The 26684-nt window shown below is 37.6% G+C and overlaps 1 protein-coding gene across 4 annotated transcripts in view; it reads right to left on the reverse strand.

The window, feature by feature from the left end:
• Positions 1-26684, reverse strand: part of myo18b (myosin XVIIIB) — a 58818-nt gene that overhangs the window by 420 nt on the left and 31714 nt on the right. For 3 of the 4 annotated variants that reach the window (XM_084400443.1, XM_084400442.1, XM_084400441.1), the window contains 17 exons: positions 26391-26496; positions 26143-26267; positions 23612-23766; positions 23361-23484; positions 21606-21806; positions 20407-20517; positions 20164-20268; positions 14955-15116; positions 13745-13858; positions 13547-13663; positions 12506-12589; positions 11527-11664; positions 11245-11430; positions 8493-8626; positions 6212-6253; positions 2781-2951; positions 413-1341 (listed from right to left, as the gene is read on the reverse strand). In XM_084400443.1, the coding sequence (XP_084256569.1) occupies positions 426-1341; positions 2781-2951; positions 6212-6253; positions 8493-8626; positions 11245-11430; positions 11527-11664; positions 12506-12589; positions 13547-13663; positions 13745-13858; positions 14955-15116; positions 20164-20268; positions 20407-20517; positions 21606-21806; positions 23361-23484; positions 23612-23766; positions 26143-26267; positions 26391-26496 (2991 nt within the window). In that variant the 3' untranslated portion in view covers positions 413-425. The remainder of the gene's footprint in view (positions 1-412; positions 1342-2780; positions 2952-6211; positions 6254-8492; positions 8627-11244; positions 11431-11526; positions 11665-12505; positions 12590-13546; positions 13664-13744; positions 13859-14954; positions 15117-20163; positions 20269-20406; positions 20518-21605; positions 21807-23360; positions 23485-23611; positions 23767-26142; positions 26268-26390; positions 26497-26684) is intronic. The other variant, XM_084400444.1, reaches the window with a different exon arrangement.

A 26684-nucleotide genomic window follows, 5' to 3' on the forward strand; every position in this document is an offset into this window, starting at 1 on the left:
GTTTTTCATGACCATTTTCCACTCGTTATGACCCTAAAACATTTTTTTTTTGCTGTGCCTTAAAGACTTCCATGTAAACATCCACTTTGCATATGAAATTAGCAATAGCCTGCATTACATTGTGAAAGGATTGCCGAACAATCCATGCTTCTGCTTCTAGCAATAAAGGAAAGACTGTAGACACTGCAGGTAATATCCTCTAAGTATTCATCTAGACTTGTTAACCGACAGAAAATGTTGTCGACATGCAACATGAACACAAATCCAAGGTTTCTAATAATACAGACAATAGTTTTGAGTTCTCAAAGTTAAAGTATGTTTCAGTACAAACTCAAAATATCAAGGAAAATTAGGTTCCTCATCATATGACCCCCTTAAATGTAAAGCAGGCCAGTGCAGTTTTAAGCTTAACCTTGTTGAGTCTTCTAGTCGACTTCTGCTTTTTTGAGGTACTTCTTCATCACGGAGTTGACATCCTCGCTTCCCTCGGCTTCCAGCCTCTCTCCTTGAGGCCCACGGCGCTTCTGAGATCCACCAGAACTTGAAGAGTCAGAGTCTGACTCCCTACGTGACGCTCTGGACGGCGGCAACTCCCCAAAGTGCACGCTGAGGGCTCGTCTCTGGCCCGTTCTGGAGCCGCTAGAAGCCAGACTGCTGGTGGACTGCGCTCGTCGGATTGCTGGGAGAATGTCTGAGCTGGTGTCCCCCGCATCGACTCCGGCATTCTCCATATTTCCAATGAGTCTGCGATTCTGGAACACAAGGGGTTCTGCTCCAAATTGCGACTCTCCGGTTTCGGCCACCAGGCCACCAAGTAGACGATGGCGGATTGGTTGATAGGAGCCAAGAGGAGGCATGGCTTTCGAGCTCGGCTCTTCTTCCCCTTCCTCAGGGATGGCGAGGTTGGACAAGTGGCGGCGGGAACTTGAGGTGGAGGTCACGGAGGCGAGGGAGTCACAGGAGCTGAAGCGGTTCATCTTTCCTGTGGTGGTTGTGGTGGTGGAGGACGTTGGGCTTGCCTCGGATAAGGAGCGGAGGCTGAAGGCACGGGGCAGGTGGGGACTGGGAGGTTTCAGTATGCCAGGTCGAGGCAGGTCCTCCAGACCTTCTTCTGCTTCTAGGGACAGTGCTGAGGCCCTGCGGCGTAGGGTGGAGGCCCCTGTCGTCTGATAGATGGGAAGGGACACTGTGCTACCCTCGCCTGCCTCAGAGCCTCTTTCCCACCCAGCGCGCTTCTTCCTCAGACCCTCCAGAAGCTCAGATAGGGCCGTGGACGACGACGCTCTGCCAAGACCTCCAGAACTTTCTTTGACATCTTCGTCCATGTCTTGCGTGCAAGATCTATCGTAGGAAATAAAAGACAATAACAATGCATATATAACTAAGGATAAGTCTTTTGTCATTGTTTACTCACCCTCATGTGTAAATGAGGGTAATTAATGTGTAAGGGTTTACACATTTGGTTTTCTTGCTTCCATGGAACACAAAATTAGATGCTTTGTAGTATCTGAAAAGACATGACTAATTGACATTTATGTCAATCTTTACATAGTCATAGGCTACACTCCGTTCATTAAATGTCTGATGCATAAGGCAGACAAAATTGGAAACACTTTTGCAAAGTCAGAAGTCTAAATCTTACAGTCTGTAACGGTCTGCCAGGAAACAAGGCCTTGTTCACGAAGACCGTCAGAACGAGCAACTAAACAATAGATTTCAACGTTTTTTAAGCTGAAATCCAGCATTTAGTTGCTCATGTGTTTTTAATGCAGACTTCTGCACCATTATTTGCTTTAACTTTATGCCGATCTTGAATGAACGACGTATGGTTGTCTTAAAAAGGTGGTTGTTAACAAGTTGCTAAATGGAACTACAGGTTAAGGACATTAAATCTCATCATGGTGAACAGGTAAACTCATCTACTCACTAATCCGCTTTCATAGCCTCGTGTTTACAAGCATGCTCTTGCAAGCTATTCTAAAGCCGCGTTTCCACCAAAATTACCTGGAACAATTTGTCCCATGAACTTCGTGGTTGGTCCATCGGTCATATTTTTTTTAACTCCACTGTTGATTAGAATAGCAAACAACTCTTACTGCACGCACCGCAACAAACTTTTAAAAACGGTGGTTGAAATAAAATGCTGCGTGGAGTCAACCAATCAAAATTCTGCGTGAACTCAACCAATCAGCATGTTCAGCGCCCATGTCCCACCCCCCCGAAAGTTTCCTGAACTTTGAATAAGTAACTACCTCACGAGCAGGGACTTTCTGAGAGGGAAGTTTTTACACAGAACTTCATTAAGACCTTGGTTCCTGCGGTCGAAACACACAGTACCACCCCAAAGTCCCTAATTCCTGGGAAAAGTTCCTGCGGTGGAAACGTGGCTATAGTCTACATTTAGCTTTTTACTTCTGCCGATTGTATTTAGGCTTCAAAATTCATTGTGAAAATTTTTATGATGAACAAAAACGTCTCAGAATCATAAACTTTTCTTGGAGATTATTTTCTGCTATAATCCAAAGGCCAATGGAAAAATAATCATATTGGGCTTTTGTCAGAGTTGTCTTTCATTTTACCGAAATAATGACTGCATTTTTCCTTTTGTGTTTCATACAGAATTGGAGGCATGCGATATCACCAATTTGCTCCTACTGTGTCTTCTAAAAAATAACAACTTACCCAATCTGGCCTGATCGTGTTACCTTGTTTATTGAAGTACACTGATTGTGCTTTGATGGACTGATGGAAGTGCTGATTGGCTTTTGTTGCTATGTTACCTGAAACTGTAGGTGCTCATGGTGTCGGTGACGGACTGACGGCCAGAACTGCTTCCTGCGTAAGGAGAAGTTCCACCTCCTCTGCCTCCTCGCGGCACACCCGCCCAATGACGGATCCCTTCACCAACGTCTTCGGTGCCCACACTGGATCCGACACTGGACATGGTGTCGCTGAAATTCAAACCCCACGTCACTCAATTTTCCAGTGTAAAAATTCTAAAATGCCTTTCATTGGAAAGATCAACAGTTGTGCAACATGCTCTCACAGCGCAAGCGATCAAATCAATATAAGCCTGTATCAATGCATACAGAATATGATATGATATAATATGATTTTGCACATGGCTTGAGAGGAGATCTCTCATGATGGGTGCTGTAACGCCACACATGGGGGTGATATTAGCTCTGATATCCTCATTGCTACCCAGCAGGCCATGTGTGTTCAGTGAACTGTGAGTTCATTAGTCTTGAGAGCGCTGTCATCATCAGGGCTCGTAGGGGCACAACGCACTGATCCACAGCCTGTTTACAGACTTACTAAAGCTGTTTGCCTGAGAACCCAAAACATAAACTTTGATCCAAGAGCTAGAGAGCTGCCTTGGTGCTTATTGCCTAGACAGGCAGCTACCTTCTAATGGCTACACTAAAAATAGGGTTTGCAATAGAGATGCAATAGAAGAACCATATTGGGCTCACCAAAGAACCTTTCTGTGAACTATTATTAAAAGACAATTTTTTTATTAATGTGAAGAATATTTTAATAATTTGAAGAACCTTTTTTTTTTCATTATAAAGAACCGTTTGTGCAATTGAAAGGATCCATGGATGATCATGGAACCATCAATGCCAATAAAGAACAATTATTTTTAGATTTTGAATTTGAAGATCAAGCTAAATTGCACTTGATTTGTCTTCCGGGAAACATATAAGCAACTTCTGTTGCTTCCAAAGTGGAGTACTAAATCAAAAAAATGTAAAAATGTTTGTGGAAATCTTCATCCTGTTCAAAAGTTTTCACCCCCCCCCCCCCCTTTTTTTTTTTACTGTATTAATACATTATAACTGTCACCCATTAGAAGGAAACGTTAATAAAAAAAATAAAATAATAATTTGCTTTAGTTAAAGGAACCGTATGTAAGATTGTGGCCAAAACTGGTACTGCAATCACTTTCAAATTACTGTAGAGCGGTGTATCCCCTCCCCCTCCCCCCTGACTCGAGGTTGCCAGATAGGCTGCAGGATCCAGCAGGACAATAGGCTGCTACAAGGAGCTTCCAATGGCAAGTGACGAGTCCTACACAGTACGTTTTTTTCTGTTAATTATGTTTATGCTTCATGAGAGATGTTTTGCGAAGTAATTATGTATCGCAAAAATTTACTAATGGCGATTAGCCAAATATAATCGTAAAGATGTACGCTCGTATGTGACAGTACATTGTTAGAATCTCCTATACAAATCCTTGTTTTATTTCGGACTTTGTCACGACGTATTTCGGATTCATAACGAGGTCTTTTAGGTTTCGTAACGTTAGACATTTTTTATCCGACACGTTTGTAGCTGCAGCTTTGGTAACTAGAGCAGAGCTGGCAACCCGGATGCCGAAACACTACTGACTTCGTGATTGGTAGATAGGTGGAGGGTGGCACTTCAGGCCAAAACACAAGATGACATCATCAACATCAGTTGAGGGCTGCAACTTCACTTTTAAATGACAATATCCTGGCCGGACTACTGTTGTCAGTGATATAAGCATTTGAAATGAACATGATTTCTTAATGTCTAGTGACATATCAGGGCCATTTTATGATTAATTGAAATACATTTCTTACATACGGTTCCTTTAAATAAAAAAGGGATAAATAATGGACAACGTCTCTGTTTTTAGCTGTGCTTTTCAGTACTGAATAAAATTTTTTTTATAATTAGAATTCTGCTCAACTTGTTTGTTGCAATGCATTATGGGATTGATTCATCTATGGATGGATACATGTGATACTGCTTTAGAATTTGCTCAAAACAAGTGATCTATCTTTTAGAAACCCTTTTATGTTGTGTTTACTCCTATAATTCCTTAAAATGGCGGCCACTACATTTTGGAACAGAGATATTGCGTCAAACTTATTCTAGCTTCCAGAAGCTTTTATTCAAAACATGCACGAGAAAGGTAACAAAAACACTGTTAATTTGCTTGCATATGCCATGGGTTCTCTCCTACCCTGCTCTTGTAATCGGTCTCACCACATTCGTATAGCGATTTAAGAGCCAAAAGCGCTGAGCAACCGTAACACAGTTCATTTTCCCCCTTTCGCTCACACAGACAATTGAAAGAGAAGAGACGCGGGGGGTCTCGGCTAACGCACATGCATTATTCAGGAGACAAAGCATATCACAGCTGGTGAACTTTTAAAAGGACTCTAGCACAGAGGAGAGCTTCTTGCATTTAACAAAGCAAAGTGAAGTGGCAGTGTGGGTACGTGGCGGTTTGCGTTCAACGAGTAGGTGTCTGTTCACATCCGCTCAACAGAGACTTTATGTTGTGTGAAAGGAAACTGTGGCCTTACACAAGTCCACACACACTTACAGTACTGAGCAACAGGCTAAGCAAGCCACATTAACAGCCAAACGCAGCGCTGGCCCATCCATCAATTTATGCTTGTCAGTTTTTGATGGGGAATTTTTAGACCAACGAGAGAAGGATGGTTATGTGTTAGACTCCGCCAAAACCATTAAGCCAAGGTTCACAAAGTGCATTTATATGCAAAAAAGAAATCGTACTGCATAATGCAGTACATTTCATATTGCAGCAAACGTTAATGTGTTATGCAACTAGAGCCGGAAAATATAGGGACTATATTTGCAAAAAAAATTCTGGCAATATAAAATTTAACAACATCCTTGATGACTTTAATGCACTTTTTATTAGGCTGTTAAGTTTCTTTCAGACTGTCATTAAACTAGTCCCACAAGCGATTTGTGAGTATCAGAATGCTGAGACTAATATTTTAAGAGCATCTCAGATTTAAACACTACCTGTATTTGCTACTTTTAAGTTTGTTTTATTTTATTAAATTAAAATACTGTAACAAAATTTAAAAAAAAAAAATTACAATTGGAATTTTTTTAAATGTAAGTATAAAAATATATTTATTGAAGGTTTAGCATTAATTGTTTTTATGTTAAAATATCAATGACTAAAAATCACTAAAATTGCATATCATTAAAAGAAAAAAAAATCAGGAAATTTCAGAACAATTCTATAAATTCAAAGGAAATCACATTTTTTTCCCTATATCGTCCAGTTCAATACAAAACCATTAGCCTAGTTTGAAACCCGCATTCATCCGATTGCTCATTCCCAAATGCATAACACAGAAAATGAACATGGATGCACGGAAGAGAGCAACAGCAGGATGGGGAACGGAGTGCTTACAGATCTTTCCTTCTAGAGAAGGACTCCACGGCCGTCTGCACACTGTGTGAAGAGGGAGACGCATCAGAGACACACAGGAGAGGCATGGAAAGCTCAACTGGTTGGAGGTACGAGCAAAGCAAGCATATTGATTTTTTTTAGGGAGGGAAGTCTGGCGGGGAAGATCAAAGTGTGTGAACTCTGATACATCGGACTGCATTTTGCTATGGGTGTCGAGGGAGGAAGGCATTATTGAAGCGTTTGTAGTAGCTAAGTTTAGCCTTGATTTTGGGGCGTGAGGAAAATCTCTTCACATTTCAACATTTCAGCTCAACTGAAAAAGAATGAAAGCAATTAAAAGTAACAGCAAGAAGTAAAACTTTAAATCCAAAGGGAGAAAAAACTATACACACACACACACATATATATATATCGTTCAAAAGTTTGCCATCAGTAAGATTTTTAATGTTTTTAAAAGAAGTATCTTCTGCTCACCAAGGCTGCATTTATTTGATTAAAAATATAAAACAAAAACAGTAATATTGTGAAATATTATTCCAATTTAAAACAGCTGTTTTCTATGTGAATATACAGTAAAGTGTAATTTATTCCTGTGATCAAAGCTGAATTTTCAGCATCATTACTCCAGACTTCAGTGTCACATGATCCTTCAGAAATCATTCTAATATGATGATTCGATGCTCAAGAAACATTTATGATTATTATCAACAGTTGTGTACAATTTTTTTTTCAAATTTCTTTGATGAATAGAAAGTTCAAAAGAACAGCATTTATCTGAAATCTAAAGCTTTTGTAACATTAAACACTATCGTTCAAAATTTTATTTTTGGGGGAAATAAATAAAATAAATCAATACTTTTATTCATCAAGGATGAGTTAAACTGATCAAAAGTTACAGTAAAGACATTTATAATGTTAGAAAATATTCTAGTTTAAATAAATGCTGTTCTTTTGAACTTTCTATTCATCAAAGAATAAAAAACAAAAAAAAATTCAACATTGATAATAATCATAAATGTTTCTTGAGCATCAAATCATCAAATATTAGAATGATTTCTGAAGGATCATGTGACACTGAAGACTGGAGTAATGATGCTGAAAATTCAGCTTTGATCACAGGAATAAATTACAGTTTAAAATATATTAAAATAGAAAACAGTCATTTTAAATTGTCATAATATTTCACAATATTACTGTTTTTTTTTTAATTGTTTTTTTTTATCAAATAAATGCAGCCTTGGTGAGCAGAAGAAACTTATTTTAAAAACATAAAAAAAAAAAAAAAATCTTACTGATTCCAAACTTTTGAACGGTAGTGTATATACACACACACAAACAACTGTGTACATACATACTGTAATATAAAGTTGGGTTTGCTGAAAAAAATATATAACCTTTTTATTGTAAATATATAGGAATATATAAAATATATTTAGGCTAAATTACAATAAAATAAAATAGTCCCAAACTCTTCTGTTGGGCAACAATAGCACAGAAAGCATGATGGGATGTATATTGGGTCCACTGGAAATTGTACACCATCCAGGCAACTTTAGCATACTATTTTCAACACACTATGATTTGGATCACACCAATCACAATCTTGAATACTATATAGTATGTATAGTATGCAAACTGGGTTTCAGACACTAGCTACATTTCCATGGACACCTTTTGTTTCAACCAGCGAATGATGAATCGGAATGCAGTGTTCGCATGAACGCCAAATAAAGTGATCGGGATGGCGTGTGTGTTTATGTGTCACAAGCTTTTTCTCTGTTTGCACATACTATTCTCCAACATTGCTTCTTTATCTATTTCAGGCCCTAATTATTAGATGACAAGCACATGAAACGTTGTGCCATCCTCCTTACATTAATCAAGCGGTAAAAACGCCCTTTTTTCCGGCACCCAAAAACAAGGCGTCTGTGGATGAGAGTCCGAAACAAGGACTGGTGGGACGTCATACTTCATTACGGTATCTCCACATCATTGCACATGCGCAGTACTTTCCAGTTTCGGTTTTCAATTCGATCAATGTCCTCTCGATCAGATTAGAAAAGGTTTAAACCACCCCTTACAATACGTATACAATTTGAACTGGATTTGGCCAATTTATTCCGAATGACGTGGCAACGTGTGACTTTTGTGTGTGGCCGACTGTGCTACTAGTCCGATTACAATCCATGTAAACGCAGACAGTGTCCCCTTGCTATGCTAGACTGAGGAATGCAAACGAAAAAGGAAATAGAAAAGGTCAGGCGCACGTCGCTAGCGATACCTTTCAGTATCACTTTCATCGCTGGACTCCACCTCCTCCAGCGCAGCTTGTAGATCAACGATACGCCGGATTGATGTCTCTAGATCAGCTTGCAGGGTCTGTCTTACTGCGCTAAGCTCTTCCACTTGCATTTCCTGGAAAAAGATAAGACAAGATATAATCAGATAACGTGTGACGGTCACGCTGGATCTCCAGAGGAACAAAGAGCTTGCATCAGGACAAGAGAAATCATTATCCAAGTGTTTAATCTCAAAATATGCCCAATTAATTAACTGCTCACGAAGGCTGGCATTATTAGTACACCGCTCACATTTTCTTAAGAAAGCATATAAATGTGGCTAAGAGGTTATGAATATGAGGCCTACAGAGTTGTTTTTATCCTTTTAACTTTTTTAACACCAAAAACAACACAGTTAAAATGAAAATCTAAACATAAAAAATTAAAAAAATTAAAAAAATTATTTGCATTGTCAAAACATTAATGAATATTTATATTTTCATGATTAATATTATATTACAGTACACAGGTGAAACATTTAATTCACCCTAAATTAAATTTGGCTTACATTTTTTTATCTTATTTTAAGAGCCACTAAGAATATATATTTATAAAATTGCATATTGAAAATTTTGTAAGCATATTGCATAGCTGTTCTATGTTTTATTTGTGATAACTCAATGAAACATGCCAAATTGTGCAGACATTATTTTGGGCCAGACTGTCGTTCAAAGAAATTATGGACATATGCAAAAACAAGTGAGAAGCATATATAAATATGCTTTTTTTTATGCATTTTATTCATGTTTTTTTTTTTTTTTTTCATAGTAAAATAAAACCTGTAGCTGAAGTTTGCCTTTTTTTTGTCAGATAAGTTTGTAAAACACCTTAACCAAGTTCAGTGTTTTGTTTTTCCCTCACATTTAAAATATATAAAAAAACATTAAATATTTTCCTCATATTTTGATGGTTTAATTGCGTCATTAAAAACAAATATCTCTTCCGGACATCACTTTTGGCCACTAATGTCCAGTATATATACATTTATAAGGAAAAAAATGAAATGAAAAGTAGATTTCTCCCTTATTTCTCAACTTTAATGTACATTTATATTATATTTAAATTAAATTTAAAATACTTTACAAAATACAAAAGTTACATTTAAAACACTTATTGTACTGGCCTTAATTTATACAAAAAAAAAAAAAAAATCATTATATTCCAGTGTTTTTTTTGGCAAGCCTTTCTCTTAACTTCTGAAGTGCTTGTTTGCTAAAGGACAATCTTGCGCTATCGATCGCGAGCTCTTGTTTGCAGAATAATTTGATAATGAGCGCTCGAGAGCCAGTGGAGCGACTGATTACACGATTCATTTTCCCCTTCCCTTCTTTGTCCGTCCCCAGTCTCATGCTCTCCTGGACGAGCCGCCACTGTCTGTCTATGATTAATTCCCATTGTCTCCTCAAGGTTATTGATACAACAAATCCCATTCCTCTCCTCTCATCTCCATGACAACCACACCTTCGCTGTTGCCCCCTCCCTTTCATAACCAATAACCTGGAGAGCCTCAGCATGTGTGCGCGCGTGTCTTAGCATCGGGAAGGAACGCATCCCAGACTTCACTCTTTGTGTATGCGCCAGGCATCGGTAACACTGTAGCTAATATTCATAATTTGACTCTCAGAACGCAGGTCAAAATGCATTACACGCAGGCATGTGCTGTACTGATGCAAGGACTCCTCCTTTGTGTTAAATTATGAATATTTACAGGTTTTTCAGGAGAGTTCGGTGTATTCTCCTGGGCATTAACGTGTCAGGCTCGTGGGCGGCCACTAAGAGGAAAATGCACCGAGCGGCTGTAGATATGAATACATTAGTTATGAGGACAGTTTCACAAAAGCTGTTCAATTTTATGGATATTCTCAAGACAAATTCAAAGATCAAAAATGATTGCAGCATTTTTAGTTTCATGATATTACAAAAATGTAAGATTTTACAACTGTTTTTGATTTTATTCTTAGGGATATATCCGTTATTGTCTTATTTGTTTTTATTTATTGGCATTGACTGATATAAATACACACTACCATACAATAGCTTGGGGTCAGTAAGATTTTTTTTTTTATATATATATATATATATTAATTTTTATTTTTTCTTGACCAAGGATGCATTAAATTAATCAAAAGTGACAGTGAAGACATTTATAATGCACATTATTATTATTTTTTTTTTTAAATGCTGTTCTTTTGAACTTTATGTTCATCAAAGCACCTTAAAAACATTTCACAGTTATATGTAAGATTGTGCTTTAAAAATATTAATAAATGATTTTGTATTATAGTTAATTCATGATAATTGTAAAATATTAATATTACAGCTCCTTTCAACATTGATAATAATAAGAAATGTTTCTTGTGTGGCAAATCAGCATATAAGAATGATTTCTGAAGGATCATGTGACATTGAAGACTGGAGTAATGATGCTGGAAATTCAACATTGCATCACAGGAATAAATTACATTTTACAATATATTCAAATAGAAAATTGTTGTTTTGAATTGTAATAATATTTCAGAATATTACTGTTATTATTGTATTTTTGATTAAATAAATGCAACCTTGGTGAGCATAAGAAACGTCTTTCAAAAACTAAATCTTATTGACTATATATATATATATATATATATAGTGAAAAATAGTGTGTTACTTCATCAGCTACATCAGAAAGGTATGTTTGTGTGTGTCAGTCACCAGCTCCATGCGTCGACGGCCGCTCTCCTGTTCTCTGACACTCAGGTCGTCCATTTCCAGTCTCATATCCGCCAGTCTCTGCTGATAGTATCGTGAGTTCTCCCTCTCTCTGGCCTCTGCCTGGGCCGCCTGCTCCAGCTCCTCACCCAGCCGCACCACACTGTCCCTTAGACGCAGAACCAGGACCTGCACACACACACACACACACACACACACACACACACCCTGTAACACTATAAAGATCCTCTCTGAGAATGAGAATAAAGTGGAAGCTGGACTGACCTCAAATCTCTTGACCTGTCCTCTCTGGAACTCCAATTTATTCTCTAGATCACATATGCGAGCTTCTTGCTTGCTCACGATGCTGCGGGCCACCGTGGACGACTCCAGGAACTGCACGCGTGCCACGCTGGTCTGCAGCTGGGAGGATAAGCACCGCTGGGTTACGACTACGCTTGTGAAACACACTTACAGGTCAACAAAACACTATTTCAACTTCGTGTTGACAACAGTCTTCCTCAGCGGAAGTGAATTTACTATTAAATAAAAACATGAAAATACAATGAAGTAGGCCTATGTGAGATTAGAATTTGTGTCCCGAATCATTATACTCTGAAAATAAGCGCATTTAATAGGTGCTCAGATGCAGCATGCTAAAAAAACGCTAACAGCATGTTAATCATGCTAGCAGGGTGCTAAAACATGCTAGCAATGTGCTTGAAACTTGTTAAAACATGCAAGGAACTTGCTAGAAATATATTAGCAACATGTTTAAACATGCTAGCAACATGTTTTCATGTTAAATCATGCTAGCAAAGTGTAAAAACATGTTAGCAAAATGATAAAACGTGCTAGCAAAATGCTAAAACACAACAGAAAGATGCTAGCAATAGGTAGGCTACATCATGCAAGTGATTCTAAAACATAATAGCAACATACTAAAACATGCTAGAAATGTGCTAAAAATTCTGCAACATGTTAAAACATCCTAGAAACGTGCTAAAACATTCTGGCTATATTAAACATTCAACATCAAAGATGGTCTTTATCTTCTCAAACTTTATCTAGTTTCATATTAGTACTTCATACTTAAAAGTACACAGTTTATTAAGAGAAGCGCAGTATGTACTGTACATAACATGGTCAGTAAGTATGCAAACTGTGACTCGGTCCATGTTAAACTGTTCATATGTTGTCAATGTATATCTAATGGACATCACATGTCTATATCTCAGTGTGTTTGTCTGCAGGTCTGTCTCACCCCCTCCTGTAGGGTCTGTCGCTGTTTCTTCAGTTCTTCCATTTCAGCCTGAAGCTCTCGGATCTGAGAGATATCACTGGAAGACTGGGATAAACAAACATGTTTGGTTGGCTTTGGGATATTTTACATAACCTCATACACACACACACACACACACACACACACACATATATATACAGTATATGTAATTGCGGCAAGCTAGTAAGAGCCTCCCAGGCTGGGGGTTGCATTTGGTGCCGTGACCCGGATGGGAGTGAGGTTTAGGGGGGTGAGTGTAATGGAGGCAAGCTAGAGCTGTATGTGTAAACCTCACTCCCCTGGCCTCAAGAGGTGCATTAGTGACTAATGCTAGAGGCTGCGGTCTTTAACGTCCTTGTTAGCGCGGCAGCCTCCCATGCCGGAGACGCAGGTTCGAATCCCGCTCGGCGTAGGTTATATAAATACACACACATATTTTAGCAACAAGGTTGCTGTTCTTTTCAACTTTCTATTCATCAAAGAATCCTGAATATTATAAAAAATATTAATATTAACTAATAAGATTAATTAAAAAATCCTAAATTAATGCTAATGGATCTTCTTTCATAATCTGAAACCAATCCTAATGGGATCAAACAATAAGAATCCTCTAAAAATCAAATCAAATCCTACTGCATCATCTTACATTTCTAAATGTATTCTTCTTTTTTTTTTTGTATTCTCATAGTCATAAACATCAGTATTTTAAATATTTATTTTGCTATAAAAAGAAAACATCTAATGATGTTGCCCAAGGACTGGAAACACTATTAAGGGATGACTCAAGTGAGAGGATAAACCATTTTTTTAACCAGTCATCCATTTAGCAAAATGAATCACAAATTTACTCAAATGAATCAGAGAGAGAGAGAGGATATTTTATGAGAGTGCAACGCATTGTGACAAATGATATCATTTTCACACACTTCCCGACAGAGCTCATTATTAGAAAAGCTGCTCTATTTTGAAAACGACTTTCACAACTCTCCAAGACTGAAGCACACACATGTATCTCCAGCAGACCTGAGCGATGAGGGCTTTGTGCTTCTGCATGAGCTCGTTGAGGTCCTCCTGGTCTTCCTCGAGCCTCTTCATCAGATCTGTCCTCTCGTAGTGTAGCTGAGCCAGCTGCTCATCCACCTGGGACAACAGACAGAGACAGAGTCAGATAAACCTCAGATCAGCCCTGTGAACCTTTCATTTCATGTCTCCGGGCCTCACCAGGCTCTTCTGCCTGCAGATGCTCTCCAGTTCGATCTGAGCATTCTCCAGCTCTGCAGCGAGAGTCTTCTGAACACTTTCAGCCTCCAAACGTCTGCCTTCACTGTCCTCCAGCTAGAATACAAATAGATGTACTCAAAGTCAAGTGCATCAGATGAAGGTAACCACAGACCACTAATGGGTTATGACCAATATCAGCATCCTTATTATTTGTAGATGCCTTTGCATTGACAACACAAACTATGCAAACATACACTACTGGTGAGAAAAGTTGGAATAATTAAGTTTTTTTTTAAATGTTTTTGAAAGAAGTATCTTATGCTCACCAAGGCTGCATTGATTTGATAAAATAAAAAAATAAATAAAAAACAGTAAAACAATAGTAATATTCTAAAATATAATTACAATTTAAAATTGTATATTTGTTAAGACTACAAAGAAGAACATCATGCACAATCAGATAAGCAACATGTGCTAGAACATTACTTAAAGTCACCATGAAATATTAGTGGTTATGGAATTATTCCATGCACATAATGTTTTTTTTTTTTTTAATGATGAATGTGCTCTCATAATCTTTAATCTAAACAATGTCCCCTCCCTCTTGCAGTGACATCTCTTCTCTGATGATGTGTTTACTGGCATGAGGGAGGGGCAACCTGTCACTCACATGCGATCCACCAATAGCAAACAACAACCATCCAATCAATTCCTGATGGACAAAATCAAGTCCCGCCCTACATTTTTTTTTCTTGCTCAGGAAGCAGTTTTACTCAGATATACGTCACAACAGGGAAGGAAACACTATCACAACCTCCATTTCATGCTGACTTTAAAATGTATTGGGCAAATAAAGCTTAAAACACACACACAAAAAAACACCAGCTATATTTCACTGCAATTAAAGGGACAGTTCACCCAAAAATTCTGTCATCATTTACTCACCCTCAAGTTAAAAACCTTTATGAATTTCTTTCTGCAGAATAATATGGAAGTCAATGGGGTCCATTAACTGTTTGGTTTCTGACATTCTTCAAAATATTTTCTTTTGTGTTCAACAGAAGAAATAAATTCATTTCTTTTTTTTTTTGTGGTGAACTATCCCTTTAAGGGTTTCACAGTGAGACATTTGAAGACCAATAATGCAAAGCCATATAAATGTGTGCAGCGTGTGAGCCATGCTGAGCTAATGCTGGGATGGCAGCGGCACCTGGCAGCGCAGTCTCTCCAGCTGCTCCTTGGCACCGGGGTCATGACCCTGCCCGGGCTGTTCAACGGTGGACAGCAGCAGCTGGGCATCACTGAGCAGGGCATGTGTGCGCTTCAGGTCTCGCTTCAACCTCTTCTCCACGTCAAAGTCTCTGTGGCCCACCTGAGACCAGAGAGAGAGATTCATCTACACATCACACTGAAGCACAAACAGAGAGCCTTTACACTTCACAAGTGTTCTGGGAGAAAGACAGGCATCTCTGGATACCAGCGGTGACTTTCAGACTCAGCTAAGACCACAGAAACTGAGTAATGATGCTGGACACGTGAACACAGACACATACAAACTCCTGCTTGTGGAAAACAGAGCAAATCCCGGAAGCTCAATAAATCATTATGGCTCCAAATATGAGCTGATACGCAAGGAATGAGAATTTCAAACTAGTGCTCGACAGACATGGCCTTTTTAATGGACAGATATACAGAAATCAGGATGGCCAATAGCTAATATATTATAATACATAAGACTACAAAGACAGCCTTCATCATGCACAATAAAGACCAGATGCTACATGTATTAAAAATGATTCATTAAATTGACTAAATGACAATATTTACTAAATATTATTTTACCTAATATAATATAATATATAGAGAAGACTACAAAGATGGACATCATAATATAACATAACATAATATTATATAATATAATATTACATGATATAACATTATATTATATAACATAATATTATATAATATTATATGATCTCTAACATTATATTATATAACATTATATTATATAACATAATATTATATAATATTATATGATCTCTAACATTATATTATATTATATTATATTATATTATATTATATTATATTATATTATATTATATTATATTATAAGACTACAAATCATGCACAATAATATAAGCAACATTTTTACAGAATGGATAGAACATTATGTGAAATCTCAAGTAATGCACAAAAAATAAGTTGAAAGGTTGGGTTGGCAGTGAAAGCACATTGCCCTGGAAAAATCCAGCAGGAGACAGAAGGTCAATACATGCATGAAAAGCAGGCCCTTTACACATCCTCTTACTCAATACAGTACCGACTCTGAGCAGCGGTGTTTACGTGCAGCTCGGGTCATAAAGCAGGGGTCGTTGTTAACAGCAGCTGATGAGTAGCTTCATCATATCGATCACACAGTCACATTAGAGAGCTCACTATGGCCCAGGGGCAGGACGTTCAGGTCAATGTGTGTACAGTATCTCTAAAGGACCCCTCTCAGCATAGCCACGAGCTATTAGATAAGCAAATGAGCCAGAGCATGTCCGATGCTATAGATCCTCTATAACTACTAAAATAACAATGTGCAAATTAATATAGTCCAGCGAACATTCCAAAAGCATTATGTAAAGGTTATAAAAATAAAATAATGTTAATGGAACATCCTCATATTATTTATATCTGATACAATGTTGAGAAGTATATACATATTTGTGAATTTTATATATATATATATATATATTAGGGGTGGCACGGTTCACAAAACCCACGGTTCGGTTCGTATCACGGTTTTAGGGTCACGGTTTTCGGTTCTGTACGGTTCATGTTGTTGTTGTTGTTGTCAATTTATCCTCGTGTCTCGTCATCATAGGCGGGACATGTCCCCACCATTTTTTGCCAGGGTTGATATTATCTTGCAGCACGGGTGTACCAATACAAATAAATAAAACATTTCCAGTTAACTAGCAAAGTATTTGTTTCATTCGTTTGTTAAATAAGAAGCAATTTAGCGCTGAAATGTGTTTTTTTAATCAAGTGATCAAAGTGCTCGTTGCAGTTGCGATCAGTGGTGCTGATACAGTGTTCTCGTGGCTCGCGCACACACCGCAGCGGCCGCACATTCATCACTCGGACGCGCGCTTCAATCCATTGAGGAGACTCAAGGCTACTCGTTCCGATTAAATAATAAAACAAAATTCATACAAATCGGTCCCTGCTTGATATACAACCGCTGATAAACATAATCGGTTTTGATAAAGAAAAAAATATATACGAGCGCAGATTAGAACTCAGAACCTTTGATACGCTTGGCAAGTTCTGCCACTGGACCATTAGGCTACGTGGAACAGTCGATCTATGTAGCCTATTTATTCACATGAAAAAAACAACATATAGTGGAGTAGATCTCATTAAATGTCTAGGTAAACTCAGTGTACTATATAAATCGATTGCTGGACATTGTAATGTAATTCTACATATGTCTGATTTATGATTTAGCATTGTATTAGCACGGGCACGAGGCTACATTGCGCATGCGTCGAACCGTGCAAACCGCGCGACGCACACGCGCACCGAACCGAGACAAGCGAACCGAACGGTTCGGATGTTTTTTCATGTACCGTGCCACCCCTAATATATATATATATATATTTTTTTTTAGGGCTGTGAAACGATTAATCGCGATTAATCGTATCCAAAATAAAAGTTTGTGTTTACATATTATATGTGTGTGTACTGTGCATAATTATTTTGTATATATAAATATACACATATGTATATATAAAAAAAAATGTTGCTTATATATACTGTGTATATATATATATATATATATATATATAATTTGTATTATATATAAATATAAATATTTGATATATAAATCATATTTTCTTAAATATATACATGCATGTGTGTGTATTTATATATACAAAATAATTATGCACAGTACACACACATATATTATGTAAACACAAACTTTTATTTTGGATACGATTAATCGCGATTAATCGTTTCACAGCCCTAAAATATATATACAGTCCAATGCATAAGTGAATACACCCATGCTAAAGTTGACTAAAAAGAGGATAAAAAATCATATTTTGGAAATTGAACTTAATGCCTTAATTAAAAAAATTAGGAAAAATCCAACCTTTAAGGACACCAATTATCTTTGTGAATGAATAATGTATCGTAAATAAATAAATGTTCTTCCTTAAAATACAGGGTGCATAAGTTTGGACACCCCTATGTTAAATTCCCATAGAGGCAGGCAGATTTTTATTTTTAAGTATTTCTTTTAATTTTTTTTTTAGGATACTATGCATCCTGATAAAGTTCCCTTGGCCTTTGGAATTAAAATAGCCCCACATCATCACATAGCCTTCACCATACCTAGAGATTGGCATGGGGTACTTTCCATAAGATCATCTCTCAATGCAAATCAAACTAGCTATTAGACTAACTGAAATAAAACCATGCCAATCTCTAGGTATGGTGAAGGCTATGTGATGATGTGGGGCTATTTTAATTCCAAAGGCCAAGGGAACTTTATCAGGATGCATAGTATCCTAAAAAAAAAATAAAAAAAAATACTTAAAAATAAAAATCTGCCTGCCTCTATGGGAATTTAACATAGGGGTGTACTCACTTATGCACCATGTATTTTATTCATTCACAAAGAAAATTGGTGTCCTTAAAGGTTGGATTTTTCCTAATTTTTTTAATTAAGGCATTAAGTTCAATTTCCAAAATATGATTTTTTATCCTCTTTTTAGTCAACTTTAGCATGGGTGTATTCACTTATGCATTGCACTGTATATATATAAAGGTTATGTTACTGTATATATATGGACTATATATATATATATCAGAATGTGTTTTTATTAAATACAGTAGATGTCCGGCCTAGGAAAATTGACCCTGGAAAATCTTCACCCATTATTTAAATATTATTAAAAATGTTTATGATTTTGTAAGCATATTGGGTAGTTGTGCTTGAAGTCAATTGTTTTATTTGTGATAACGCAATGAAATATAATATCATATAATATAATTATAAATTGTGCAGACATAATGTTTGGCCAGGCTGTCATACAAAAGAAATTATGAACATGCAAAAACAAGAGAGAACCAACTAAATATTAATAACTGATTATGTTGAAGTCAATGTGTTCTATGCATTTGTTTTGCATAGTGAAAAAAAAAACCTGTAGCTTGCCTTTTCTTGCCAAATAATTTTGTCAGATAAATACCTTAACCAAGTTTAGTGTCCTTCCATCATATTGAAAATATTTTAAATAAATTAAATGTTTTCCTCATGCTTTGATGGTTTAATCGAACTTGTAGGGTCCATTGTAGGGACATTACTTTTGGCTACTACTGTAACTTTATATTATAACACATAAATTCAATAAGTATGAAATAACTTTACTTTCAGGCCAACGTCACTAATTCCTCCTTAATTTCCGACCCTATACATTTTTCATCATCCAGTCAATTGCCAAAGGATAAAACCGAGCCCTGCCCTACAGATTACGTTACAGTATTGAAGTAAAATGGGTTTCGAAATCCATTTCACTTTGACATTAAGATGTTAATACAAATGAAGTTCAGAATGTTTGCTAAACGCTTTGACATTTCCTACAAACACACTGGAATGAAGAGCACTGATGGACGAGGCTCATGTCGATTCAGAGCTGAGCACTGAGACAGGCCGTCCGTAGGCTCTTATATCAGAACAGAGAGGGACATGACAGCTTTACAGATCCTCACAAGCCCCGATGTGACTATAACTCTATGATCTATTGAACGCTGAATCGCATCCGGGCCAAACCAAATGACCCACATACACTGTATATAATAAATATCACGCCTGGAATGTAATGAAAGTTAGAAACGGTTGGATACAGTGTGTCATTAGGGTCATTATAACTACAGTAGGTGTGTTACTGGCCACTGTTTTAACCTACTTGCGTCAAATGCAAAACACATTTCTTTGGACGTATTGGATTTTTTTCCGGCGACGTGCCTAAATGTCTTCGAACATCTATATACTGCATTATATTCATGTCGTGCAATGTTGTCTACAACTCAAGTTTCTTCAGCACCCCAAAATGTGATGCCTTCTTTACAGCTATGTTTACGAATCTGCGCATTATAACATCATCCGTCTACGTCACAAGCACATACAGGTATATGCGACTGAAGTGTTTATGCCTGTTTATTGCGATTAATATCGGCATACGCCACACATTTTGAACTTAATCGCATCAATTTGATTAAAGTATTGTGTTTACTGTTTACATGGGGAAATGTTTAAATCGCAATATTCCCTAAATCTCATTATAATGAGATGAGGGTGCATGTAGATGTAGTTAATGTTACATAACGTTTATAAAATTGTTGAAATATGTGTGTTTTTTTACCTGTTCACACAGTGTGGCAATCAGCCCCTCTAAGTCATGCTTCTCATGAACCACCATCTGTTTCTCCTCATATTCCTGTTCCAGTTGCATCTCCAGCTGTCGGAGCTGCACACACACACACACACACACACACACACACACACACACACACACACACACACACACACAGAGAGACAGGAAAGGATGTTTGAGACAGGATTGTAAGGAGGTTCGTGGAGCTGTAATTTATTCTGTGTCCCTCACCCGTCTCTGTGAGGACTTCTGCACGTCCTCCAGCTCCTCGTCCTTGTCCTCAAGCTCCTTCTGATGGATCTGCTTCATCCTCTCCATCTCCATCTCAAAGCGCAAGTGCATCTGTGGAGAACAGAGTCAAGTCACCTTCATTTATACAGCGCTTTATACAAGATTGTTTCAGAGCAGCTTAAAAGTGTCTTTATGCAGTTCAGTGTTGATTCAGTTCAGTTCAATATCAGTGTAAAGCTAATCAGTTATGAAATGAGCTCAATTCAGCTATAAGCAGCTTTACAGAATGAAAATTGTGCCGTTATTTAGCTCATTGTTGATTCAGTTCAGTTTAATAAGTGTCCATGTTGTAAAATGTGTTAATTATTATGAAACAAAGTCGATTCAGCAATAAAGCAGCTCTGCAGTTCAAGCTTGGTTTTCATCCAATAGTGTCAGTGCAGTCAAATCGATAATGCAGTATAGACCTTCAGGGTAGGTTCATATTTAATTATTATGCAGGAATGAAAACAAGGCTGTAAGGGATAGAATACTCTGGATTGTACTGCTGTTTAACAACATACCGATTGTTCAGCTGAAGAAAAAAAAAAGTTTCAGTAGACAAAAACTTTTAAAAGTTTAAAAGTTGTTAAAATTACATGATCCAGAACCTTTATACAGTGCGTGCCATTGTGAAGACTGTAAGTCTATCCTCACAGCCTCGTTGACTAAGGTCTAATAGTGAATATTAAACTCCAGTCAGACAGAGTGAGCCTGTGAAGACAAGCTATTTGTGCTACTGTACCTTTAAGACCTTTAAATGTTGAGACTTCCATATGTAATTGTCAGCGTTCATGTGTTTAAGGGATAGTTCATCTAAAAATTAAAATTCTGTCATCATTTATTCGCCCTCATGTTGTTTCAAACCTGTATGAATTTCTTTCTTCTGCTGAACACAAAAGAAGATATTTTGAAGAATGTTGGAAACTAAACAGTTGATGGACCCATAGTATGGAAAAATACAATGGAAGTCAATGGGGTCCATCAACTGTTTAGTTTCCGACATTCTTCAAAATTTCTTGGAACAACATGAGGGTGAGTAAATGATGACAGAATTTTCATTTTTGGATGAACTATCCCTTTAATGTGATCATAGTTATAATATCATAACCTTTTCAAGAATGTCATTTAGTGGAGTTGTTGTTCTCGGGTTCCTGTACCTGCTCCTGCTGTTTGATTCTGGCCGTCATCTGGCTGATCTCCTCCGAGCGCTCCTTGTCTCGGGTCTCCAGCTCCCGGAGCTTCTTCTTCAGTTCAGGGATGGAGTCGGAGGTGAGATGGAGAGGGATCCTCAGGTCACGGATCTGAGAGCACAACTCCTCCTTCTGAAGCTGCAGGTCTGTGACCTCTACCTGACTGGCCTGGAAACACACACAATTATGCACATATAGAAACGTAAATACACATAAACAAGATTCGCAAGAGCAAAAAGACATGCTGAACACCACACACAAAATCACACAAAAAAAACATACACAGACACACACACACAATCACATAGAAATACCCACAACAACATAAATATCCACACACACACAAATACCTAAAAAAAACAAGATACACACACGCACAAATACACAAACACACATGCACATACACAAACACACATGCACATACACAAACACAAGCATTTATACAAACAAGCTCAAACGCATAAACACACACAAATGCAGATGAACAAAGAAAAATTGCATTCACAGAAAACTATACGCAGGCACATACAAATACACACAAAAAACAAACAAATAAACAATAAATGAGTACACAAATGCATAAAAACAAACACACACAAGCAATTATACAAAGACACACAAATGCACACTGACCCAAACCTTTTACACACACCAAAAAACACATGCATGCACAATTATGCAAACATGCACAAATGCATAAACACACAGACAAAAGCACAAACACACAGACACAAATTGCACAACACACAATATTGCACAAAAGACAATCACATAAACAAACATACACATACTCACAAAAACAACCACACACAAATCACAGTTATGGATACATAAAAATACAACGACACATATAACCACACGCTCAAATGCATAAAAAACACATATACACACAAACATACACAAACAATCACAAATGCACAAAAAGCACAAAAAGCACAAATAATATAAAAATATATAACAAATAAAAATAATGACAAACACACCCCAAACAATTCATACAAATATACATTCAGAAAGTACAATATTTATGATGGCAATTTTGGATCGACACCTTATTATCCTCAAATATTGTAATTCTTATATTGTAATCAAAAAACGTTCAACCTAACATGTTGGTTGTGTCTGCTTAACTCAATACATGACGTTAACTAACAAACAACATGTTTTATATTATAGCTGTGTATTATACACTCATCTCTAACTGATAACAGAAACTAGCTTTTTCTGTGCAGCTGCTTTGAAACAATGGCTGCGTCCGAAAGCTTAAAAATGCTGCCGGTTCCGGCCTCCTGAGATGCCTTCATCTGATGGATTTTGGAAGGAAGCATATATGTGTCCTTCGCTGCCTTTGATATCCCATAATCCTGTGCTTTCCATTCTGTGACATTAGAGCTAAAAAATAAAGATGGCATCTGAACGTTGCGGTTGGTGGTCAGTTTGTGTGTAAATGTATGACTTGATGTAATTTCTAGTGAGAAATTCGTGAGGTGCCTTCGTGCGCAAACGTCATCGCCTGTTAAGTTAGTGAGGCACCAAGTCAGCTGACTAAGCTTTCGGACGCAGACCGCCATAAAGTTAACATAATCTGATGGACTCAAAGCAGAACTTTTCTCCTCTGCTCATTTGGGATCTCTGGGAACTCGTGCGGTTGACAGAGGACACCCAGAGTACACGGGCACCAGTGCAGATGGCGGACGCATGACCTTTGACCTCGGCCCGTACCTTCAGCGTTTTGTGAAGGGTGAAAATCTCTGCGCCGAGGACTGTATTCTCCTGGATGGCTCTATCTTTCTGCTCCCTCTCATTATCAGCCTGTTCCAGAGCCTGGGTCAGCTCGCTGTCAAACCTACAAACACACACACACACACACACGGACACAGACGCAAGGGAGAAACAGGGCTTGAGAATGCATATTCAAGCAGCCAGAGAACGTGGCGCTGAATATTAATGTGTTACATGCAAATGCCACAGACCTCCTCTGTTTCCGGTCCAGCTCGTGAGCGCGGCCCTGCAGGCTGTCTGTCAGCACACGGGCGTCCTGGAGGTCAGAGGTCAACCGCCGGCAGTGACGTTTTAGATCTGTCACGGAGCGTTTGGATTGATCAAGCTGAGATTGCAGTTCCTGGACCTGCCACACGGAGGAGACAGAAAGACAATTATCATCAGGATAAGCATCTCAGGAGGCTAACAATACGTTTTTGAGTCTAATTACGCAAATGCTTGTGTTTTCTAACATTTTTGTACTTTACCGTTTACATTTTTATTGTTGTATTAATTTTTTGTGTTTTATAATGGTTTTACTGTTTACATTCTATCCCATAATACAGAATTCATTAAATTGCTATTATGTTCTAGGTGGCGTTTTACTCCAGATAATATTTAAAAAAATAAAAAAATGCACTGAAATCAATAAAAAAAAATAAAAAAACAGCAGGTTCCCATTGTGAAATATATATTTTCAACCTTATATATATCTCTGTTCTGAGCAATAATGGTGGAAATACTCAATACTGTGGTGACAACCCCCTGCAAGTTCCAGCATTGATACCAGTGTTACTTTAGTATTATTTATGTACTATTAAATATGTGTTTATTAATAATTTGAATTAGCTTTTATTTTTATATTTTCAGTTTTCTTTTTAATTTTAGATTAAGTTTTGGTCACTTTGTTGTGCTTTTAAAAGTTATATATATTTAATTAGCTTTAATGAAATTTTATTTCAGTTTTAGTTTTACTGATTTTAGTATTTAAACTTATTGCCAAGGCAACTAGTTTTTTTAAGTTTTCCAAGTTTTTCATCAATTTTTTTTTCCATCAATTGTCATGCAGTTTTTCGTTTTTATTTTAATCCAGCTTTATTTCAATGATTGAAAACGATTTTTAATGGTTTTTAATTTATAACAACACTGAACATGACCATTTATGGAAAAATAAAATTGGGCATTTGGTGCAAGAAACCTTGGCTGTGTCTAAAATCGCCCCCCATACCCTTAATTAGGGCACTATTTGAGGAAACAGCCATTTGAAGTGGTGTCCGAAACCATAGTGGACGTTATCGAGTGCACTCATTCAATCCCACAATGCAGTGCAATAGAGTGTACGACCAATGTACGCGTAACAGCTAGAGAATACCCATAATGCACTGTGAGGTTCGCACCGAATGAATTCCCCCGTCTCGCCAGAAGATGGCGCCGCAGCTGAATCATCCATCCATCCATTTTACAAACCGCTGGTCCAATGTGGGTACAGCGTAATATCATACCGGTATAAATAAAGGTTTATACATGCAAGTTTCCACGACAGAGTTCAAGATAAATGTTTTCATTACTACTGGAGCTGCCAGTTTGCTAAGTTTCGAATGATTATTAATCCGCAAGCACAAACTATGCAAAAGCGGCAGCCCTTCCTGTGCACTCAGTGTCCGAATTCACTCACTCGTTTTCATTCACTCCTTCAACTGGACTATATTAGTGGAGTAATATAGGGAATAGTGAATGAGGGTATAGGGGTTGATTTCAAACACAGCCCTTGGCTTACACGGCCTCTTTAAAGGATTAGTTCACCCCAAAATGAAAATTTCCTAATAATTTACTCACCCCAATGCCATCCAAGATATCCATGTCTTTCTTTCCTCAGTGGGAGAGAAATTATGTTTTTTGAGGAAAACATTTTTGGATTTTTCTTCTAAAAATGGACTTCATTGGTTACCATCGTTTTTAAGTCCAAATCAATGCAGTTTCAAAAGTCTTTGAAGTGTTTAAACGATGTTGTACGCGATCACAGCTGAAGAAGAGGTTGTTATCTAGCGAAACGATAGGTCATTTTCAAAAATGATTTTCAATAGTTCGGATTGAGCTGATCAACAAACGGACAGGGAACTACGTCATCATGTTGAAAGGTCGCGCCGGCGCCGGCAATACTATTTGAACTACTATTCATATTCATCAGAATGTTATTCATATACTATTCATATTCACTGAATACTATTACTATATATATAATAGCAAACAATACTATTTGAACTATCCTCCTACGTATGGTCGCATTGTAAACAGTGAGGCGGTACTTCTGCCGGCGTGACCTTTCAATGTGATGACGTAGTTCCCTGTCCGTTTGTTGATCAGCTCAATCCGAACTATTGAAGGTAAAAAGTCTATAAATTAAATTTTTTTTTTTTTAAATGACTTATCGTTTCGCTAGATAACAACCTCTTCTTCAGCTGTGATCGCGTACAGCCCGTTTAAACACTTCAAAGACTTTTGAAACTGCATTGATTTGGACTTAAAAACGATGGTAACCAATGAAGTCCATTGTTAGAAGAAAAATCCAGAAATGTTTTCCTCAAAAAACATAATTTCTCTCCCACTGAGGAAAGAAAGACATGGATATCTTGGATGGCATTGGGGTGAGTAAATTATTAGGAAATTTTCATTTTGGGGTGAACTAATCCTTTAAGCTCATAATTGAGGAAATAATGAACACCAGGTGAAATGGGTCTCATACCTTTGTATCCAACAGCTGACGGGCTTCTTTCTCACTCTCAAGTCTTTCCTCTGTCTGCCGCAGACGCCTGCGCAGAAACTCCACCTCCGTCTGTGCACATTCCAGCTGCAGCTGCAGCTCACTTTCTGTGTGCGCACACAGGGATTCACACACACACACACACACACACACACAAACACACACACAAAGAGTCATTATCTTTCTTCCGCCAGCATGTTTTATTGCATCTCCGCTGAAGCCTGTTTTACCTGTCGCCACTCTGCTGAGAGCTTCTTTATTCTTGACTTTCTGTTTTTCTTCCTCTAACTGCCTCTCAAGGGCCTCCAAGGACACTTTACTCTGGTCCAGACGACTCTGAGACACAGCACAGAATAAACACCCACAATGCAACACATGACAGGCTATGTTTGGATAAGCAGCACACACATCTTACTTTTTCTGCATTATATTACATATATGCTGTGCACAATATGTACATTTTCTATATGCGTGGAATGCTAAATGTACTGAAACACACAGTTACAATCAATACTGTATCCCAT

The sequence above is a fragment of the Rutilus rutilus genome (genome assembly GCF_951802725.1).
Source record: "Rutilus rutilus genome assembly, chromosome: 25".
In the NCBI taxonomy this organism is placed as follows: domain Eukaryota; kingdom Metazoa; phylum Chordata; class Actinopteri; order Cypriniformes; family Leuciscidae; genus Rutilus; species Rutilus rutilus.